At 34.0% G+C, this 7,529-nt stretch overlaps 1 protein-coding gene across 1 annotated transcript; it reads left to right on the plus strand.

Annotated features, from left to right (window-relative positions):
- The first annotated feature begins 5,100 nt into the window (after window positions 1-5,100).
- On the plus strand, window positions 5,101-7,080 carry LOC110890250 (hyoscyamine 6-dioxygenase). The gene is made up of 4 exons (XM_022137845.2): window positions 5,101-5,328; window positions 5,419-5,669; window positions 6,168-6,486; window positions 6,654-7,080. Exons 1-4 carry the CDS (start codon window positions 5,125-5,127, stop codon window positions 6,891-6,893), a joined length of 1,014 nt encoding a protein of 337 aa, XP_021993537.1. The 5' UTR covers window positions 5,101-5,124; the 3' UTR covers window positions 6,894-7,080.
- Window positions 7,081-7,529: the final 449 nt, after the last annotated feature.

Consider the following 7,529-nt stretch of genomic DNA (forward strand, 5'->3'; position numbering starts at 1 on the left):
GGGGGACATGAACTCACAGTGGTGCGTCTCTAACAAGAAAATCTCCTGGTCAATCTGCTGTGCGACGACCTACACGTACTAACTTCTATTAGACGGACGGTCGTGCCTTAGCTTAAGGTTTAATGTCTTTGGGAAATAGTTAGACAACTATTTCGTGTTTACACTTTGTAAATATTTGGTAAATATTTTCCCTCCCAAGGATGGGGGCTTCAATACATGTGCGTTTGTAAATTTTCGAAATATATTATTAAGTCTCACTTAAAAATATATGTTAATCCTTTCTCCAAAATATAAATATTTTTCCCAAAAATATTATATTTCAATACATATAATTTTTCCCCAAAATAATACTCTTGTCAAAATACGCGTTCACTAGTATTTTTCCGAAAATGCGTAAGTTACGTTTAAAGATCGGGTGGTACTAATAATACCGTTGTAACTTAATATTTATTGTGAAGGCGTTCGTATTGTTTTGGAATCGTTAATATTCGGTAATATTATTTTTACCCTAAAAATAATATTTGTATAGTTCACAAAATAATCATAAAAATCTCACAAGTGTTGTTATGAAAAATATATATATATCAAATATATATTTATCAAGTTTTATTTTGTGAAAATCCCACCTGCGACACTTAGAAATGTTGTAAATAAAAATCGTGGCGAAAGTTATTTGGGAAAACAAGTAAAAAAAATGTATCCATAACACTTGTGATAAAAATATTTGCAACTGTTAGATTTTTAGAAAATTTCGCCAGAGTTTCCCCTGTAACTGGAGGTGGCCACGCTTTCTAGCGTATCATTTTCTTTTAAAGATTCGCATCAACAATGTTCCCAACATTAACAAACAATATTCCATCAACACAACTAGTCAAAATAGATATAAATCGTAAAACACATGAACTTGTGGTTTGTGTAAAATGTGTAGTAACTTTCCCCATAATTTTAGTAGATCTTTTTATAAATAAACTCGGTTTCTTGAGAATCTTGTTTTTAAAGAAGATACATCTCTACAACTTCTTGTCAAATATTACAAAAAAAAACAATTGTTTTTTTGTTAAAATTTTTTGTTACACAAGTGTATATGCACTTGTGTGTTCATAAAACTCACCTTTGTTTAGGAAAGATCCGGCTTTGAAAATATGATTTTACCTTACACTTGGTTCTTCGAAAATACCACTTGTAGATCCTTAGATCTACTAGTGTAGAACACTATTTCATAAGAAAAATTGTTTTTACACAAGTTCATGTTTATGTTCGAAAGGGTTCGTCATCTAAAAACTTTACGACTAAACATAAGGCTAGTTCATGTTTTGTGAACAAGCTCTAGCGTGGTTCGATGACGATCCATTCCCATACTAGCAATCAACAACAATAAATAATCATATTAAAACTAGATTTATAAGTTTTACACTATTATTTACTTATTAACCACTTTGTTTATTTATTTATTTTTTTTTTTTGACTTTAAACTTGATCTCTAGTGTTCATAATTTTCAACCGACAAAATTCTTATTAACCACTTTAGAATAGATCAAAAAGGCATTTAGAGTCACTTACTACTAGCTCGAGGCTAGGGAGGAACTAGTCAAAAAATAGGTGGTTAAAAGCAATGTAGTGAGGTCCTTGCGATTCCGTATGCACCGGGTCTCCTTATGCGTGACCCTTCTCCTTTGTATGTAAATAATGTGGCTTAATACAAACTTGAAAATGGTGGGGAGTTGTTAGGGGGTTCGGCCGAGAGTGTGGCAAGAAGAAAGACGGAAAAGCAAATTTTTGGTTAAGGGTTTGAGTAAATGGAAGTAGTGACCCTCATGCATACTTATAACACATGCTTCTTAATTATCCATTGTACAAAGTGTAGGAAAGATATGAGACAATTATAAATTAAATAATCAAAATTTTGTGGTGGTGGTTTCCTAGGGAAACCGATCGGACATAAGGGGGTGTCACTTGATTTGTTTTGAACTAAATGGTTAGTGATGGTTAGTTTAGTTATGAAGCAAAATTAGTTAATATGTGTGTTACTAGCTCAGAAAAAGAAAAACAATGTGATTGTCAATAATTTTATGTCCCGGGTTAAGTCCGGTTGTTCGGTTAGATACTAGTCCATTAAAGTGCTAAATAATTTTTTAAACTGTCGTTAATATTATTTTTGGTGACACAACTTATTCCCGACACTTTGGAAAGTGTCTAGTAATGTTTTTCTCATGTTTTGGCACTTTATTAGTTAGCTAAATGCTGAATTTTTATTTAAAGTGCTGAATTTTGTACTTAAAGTACGTTTTAGGCACATCCGGTCACTATAACTTATACCTAGTGACGCAGCTCTACAACCCTCTTATCCCTATACTCTCTACTAGTGTAGTAATCTATCTCTGGCTCATACAGGCCTTAGAGGCAGTACCTGCCTGGTGCTAGCTCTGTCAGCACGTTTAATGGGTTATCCGTTTATTGTGCTACTGTGCTTTTATGCATCAAGGTTGTCACTAAAGTTCTGTATGTAGATAATAGAGTGACAGCAAATAAAGTGTGATGCAAGTATGTACATGTATCAGTATTCAGGTAGCAGTTTATCCATAATTTCAAGTAAGCGCAGTAATTAAGCAGTAATTAAATATTAATTAAGTCGTACGGATACCTGATTTGGTGAGGGTTGTCACATCAGGTTCTGTATCGGTACCAGTATTTCGGTACTTTTCCATATTGGTACCGCTTTTGTGTCATCCATTGTTTTACCTAAAAAAATATCATGTGCAACCCATCCATCCATTATTAACTGAACTATAGTAATATATAGAGGAATGTAAACAAAAGGTAAACATATTAAGCAGTAAAAAAATCAAAAGGTAAACATCCATGTATTCGACTTTTAATATCCAAATTTCAACATGTCAAAAAAGCATCATAATTGATTAAAAATAACCAAACAAAAAAAATAGTTGGTTTAATCTCGCTAATCGCTTTGCATTTTCCCTTTTCCTCTTTCGTTTTGCATATTTATCGAATCTTCAATCCAACTTAAAAACCCCTTGGAATTCATTATTAAATTCGGTATTAATACCGGTATTTACCGAAAAATACCGGTACCTATGCCGTTTTTTACCGATACCGAATTTCATAAAATCTATTACTGATACCAGTACCATTTATGATCGGTACGGTACCGATATTTCGGTAAAAAATCCCATCCCTAATTCTATGTAATCTTTTATTTTAATTAGTGTGTTATTTTTATTAAATGAAATTTTTAATAGTTTAAAAAAAATTTTACATATGACTGGCTATGCCCAGCTAAGCAACTCCCCACAACACCCTTAATTTTTGAGTATTAGCTTGTAAATTTCATACTCGTCACGTGTTGAACAATGCCCTTAACCCACTCCTCTCCATGCCCTGTGTTCTAATGATATCTTCATTCCACCAGGACAACCAATGACATTTCCCCTACAAACCTACATATATTTAAAAGTAGGTTGCAAAAATCAAATTTGAAAGAATATATATATATTTTTTCTAATAGCTAAAGTTTGTCATCATAAATCCTATTGAAATTTCCTCTTTTACAAGAGTTAAATCCTATTAACCACAAGGTCAAAGTTTTTTTTTTTTTTTAATAATTCATGAGGCATAACCCGGTCTAGTTAATCTGGACCAGTCAAACCTATATTTTAATAATAAAGTTTATATTATTATAGAACATTCTCAATAAAGATGCAGATAAACTATCCGTCAAATCTCAAAAATATTAAGAAGATTGGTATGATTTCCTAGATATAGGCTCGATCTCAATGTAACCTCAATTCCTAAAAAACAGGAAACCCTAAAACCACCAAACACTATAAATAAGGAGCAAACTCTAATGTAAGATTCATTCATTATTAACTCTATCTCTCTTCCTAATACTTCACTTCTTTGCACTCTCATGTTGGAGGGTGGTTACAAGAATAACTCCATTCACTGTAACGAGTCCTAAAGATGTTTTGTTTTGCAGATCGTGACTTGGGTCATTGTCGTTGAAGTCACTCGTTGAAGATACGTTCAATAGGTTTACGTTTCTACATTGGCGCCATCCGTAGGACCTAATATACATTTCAGTCTTGCATGCAACCACGGGCCACCGCACATAGAGTCTGTTCGACGAACTCAATCTCACAATCACGGATCACGTATTCAGGTAAACATCAAATCATCAATCATCAATCTGCCCTTGTTCAGTAATTCAGTTGTTGTGTTTTGTTTTTGGTCGAATTCACTCATTCAGGCCATTATTAGTTATTAATTATTATGTTTCTTTTTTGGAATTCAGGCCCTTGTTTAGGCAATTAGTTATTGTCGAATTCATGTCCTTTTTCTGTTGTGTTGAAGACTAAATTGTTGGCAATTTATGCAAAAACGATTGTCAAATTCATGCCCGTATTCTATTTTTTTTTGTCAAATCATTGGTTAGCTATTAGGTTATTAGTTTTTACAGTCACTCATTCAAATATTATATTTTGTATTTTGTTAATTGCATTGTTTATCGAATCTATATTTTTGTCAACGGTTGAATGAAATACTAGTGTAAATTATTTAATTCGTTAAGGCCCGAGGGTACGTTTTTTCGAGCTCGAACAAGGTACAGGAATTCTTAGGGCCGGCCCTAGTTCAGAACTCTTACTGGTTCCGCACTTAATGATTCAGAGCAGCTCTTACTGGTTCAACACTTAATCCTTCATAAGTTGCCAAACAGCCATTAGATATTATTTTAAAAACAAGCAAGTGATATGTCGATTTCTTTGAAGCCCACTAACATATTTAAATAACTGATTGTGGTCCAACATTTTGTAGCCGACCTAAATCATCCGAATCCTACTAATCACATTACAAGTCGCACAGAATCGTTTTAAGTTTGCATTAAAATTCAATATTCTAAGTTCTAACAATCAAACAAGAGAAATGTCAGTTTCTTTGAAGCCCATTAACATATCTAAACATCATTATATGTGGTCCAATATATTGTAGGGCCAAAATATTTATAAAATAAAGAAATGTTACATACCAAGATGAAGTTTACAAGATCCCAACTATAAATACATATGAGTAACATGCCTTTTGAATCATACATACTAAACCATTAAAAACATGGATATTCTCATTTCAAACTGGTCCGGAGTTCAGTCGCTACCGGAAAGCTACATTTTCCCGCCCGAACGGAGGCCAGGAAACCACAAAATTCAACCATCAAAAGACATTCCTATCATTGATCTTGAAAAAATCAAAGGGCCGGAACGAGCTCAGACAATTCAACAAGTTATAAAAGCATGCCAAGATTTTGGGCTCTTTCAGGTCAGTAAACGTCCAGATTTTTGAGTTACCAATGACAATTTTTGTGTAGTGTTTTAAGAGCATGTTTGATCGACCTTTGCAACATCACAGGTGATCAACCATGGAGTTTCGAGGGAATTAATGGATCAAACAATGGCGTTGTTTAAACAGTTTTTCGCATCGTCTGCGCAATTCAAAGAAAGATTTTATTCAAATGATTTGAATGCAAGTTGTAGGCTTTACACTAGCACGTTAAACTATGAAAACGAAAAGGTTCATTATTGGAGAGATAATTTAACGCACCGTTGTCATCCTCTAGAAGAGCATATTAACCACTGGCCCAATGACCCTCCATATTATCGGTAACAAAATTTTGATCTCTAACTTAGGAGCAATCCACCTAGTACATCAATACGTGAGAAAAGAAAAAAAAAATATAAACATGTGTGTTTAAGTGCACCCACCTTTTTCAACATTTAACGCCTGTGAAGAGATTGGTGAATCCATCTTTTGCGTCCATTGGGCAGTATGCCAATTGAAGGGGCCACTAGACCACAACATTTGGTAGACTATTTGTTTATGAGGTTTAGTTACCTTTACCCCACCATCACCGAAAAACCTTACAGAAAAAAAAAAAAAAAAAAAAAAAAAAAAACATCCACCACCACCCAATTATTTTTACAATTAGGAGATCTGTTTTATATACCATTTTATTGTTTGTGGTATTCATCAAGGTTTCCTAATTAGAATCTACTGTTGATTGTTTCAAGTTTTTTGTTATTTTCATTAAACCATCCCCTGGAAATACCCGTTATCCTTTTATTGTTTTCGACTAATAAATTAATTAAGGAAATATGCAGAAAAGTTGTGGCGGAGTACTCGACGGAAGTGAGGAAGTTCTTACTGAAGATACTGGAGTTAATCTGCGAGGGAATGGGACTTGAATCAGGATATTTTGAAGGTGAAATAAGCAAGAACCAGTTGGTATCGGTGAACCATCACATTCCTTGCCCCGATCCAAGTTTAACAATGGGAATGCAAGCGCACTGTGACCCGAATCTTATTAGCATGCTTCAACAAGGTGATGTTTGCGGACTACAAGCCCTTAAAGATGGTCAATGGGTTGGCGTTGAGCCTGTTCCCGACGCTTTTCTTGTCATTCCCGGCCTCCAGTTACGGGTATGTAATTAGGGATGCTTTTAATACAAATTCTTTTAGGTCAGTTTCTTCCGTTTGAATGTTTTGGTCAGTTTCGATGGTTTATGACCGCCGCTAGGCACGTTTCAAGCTAAGTGAACATATTAGTCAGTCAGCTTTTAAAATCAAGTTTTGAAACTAAATTATAGGTTATAAGCAATGGGAAGCTAGCAAGTGCCGTGCACCGAGTAGTGACCGATTCAAAGGAGTCGCGGACCACCATAGGGACGTTTCTGATTCCTTCAAATGACGTCTTGATACAACCTGCAGATTGTTTGCTTGGTTCATCAGCCATGTTGTACCGCGGTTACACTTACAAAGAGTTTTTCAGTACGTTCACTGGTAACAATTGTGAGGCTGAAATTGCTCTCGAGTGTTTTAAGCTGTGAGCACGCGCAAGCTTGTTGGATCACGTTAAGGTTGTTTGTTGTATAATATTATGTGTGAAGTTTCAAGTGTTTAATATGTTGTATAGGTGTGGAGTGTGTGCTAGCAAATATATGTATCGTATATGTAATAAGGATCATGATATTGTAAAATAAGCTTTCTGTGTTAAATCACCATATTAATGTATCATCTATGGTTTGTAGCTGTACATTCAGGATTCAAAATTACACTGAAAACTGTGCTTTGGTCGCATTTAGACATTGGTAATCATGTCTTGCGACCAATTTGCTACTAGAAAGGCGGTCTCAGTAACCAAAACCTGCGACCGGTAGTGTTGCAACTGGTTTGCTTAAGATCAATATGGACAGGGCGTCACAAATTATGAATGTTATCATTCCGTGTAATTCATGTTCCATATTGATGAAACTTTAATAAAAAAAGACTTATCCGAAACTAAACATATCTGTAGCCCGTAAAACAACATACAATTTTAGATTTTAGATTTTTTTTTTATTTCTACAATATAAACCTTATAATTAAAGAAAATAAAAAGTAAAAAAAAAAACTTTAATTGGTTGATAATAGTTTAATTAGTTTTCAAGTTCTGAATGTTTTTTTTTTTTTTTTTTTTTTTTTTT

The sequence above is a fragment of the Helianthus annuus genome, chromosome 11, assembly GCF_002127325.2.
Source record: "Helianthus annuus cultivar XRQ/B chromosome 11, HanXRQr2.0-SUNRISE, whole genome shotgun sequence".
In the NCBI taxonomy this organism is placed as follows: domain Eukaryota; kingdom Viridiplantae; phylum Streptophyta; class Magnoliopsida; order Asterales; family Asteraceae; genus Helianthus; species Helianthus annuus.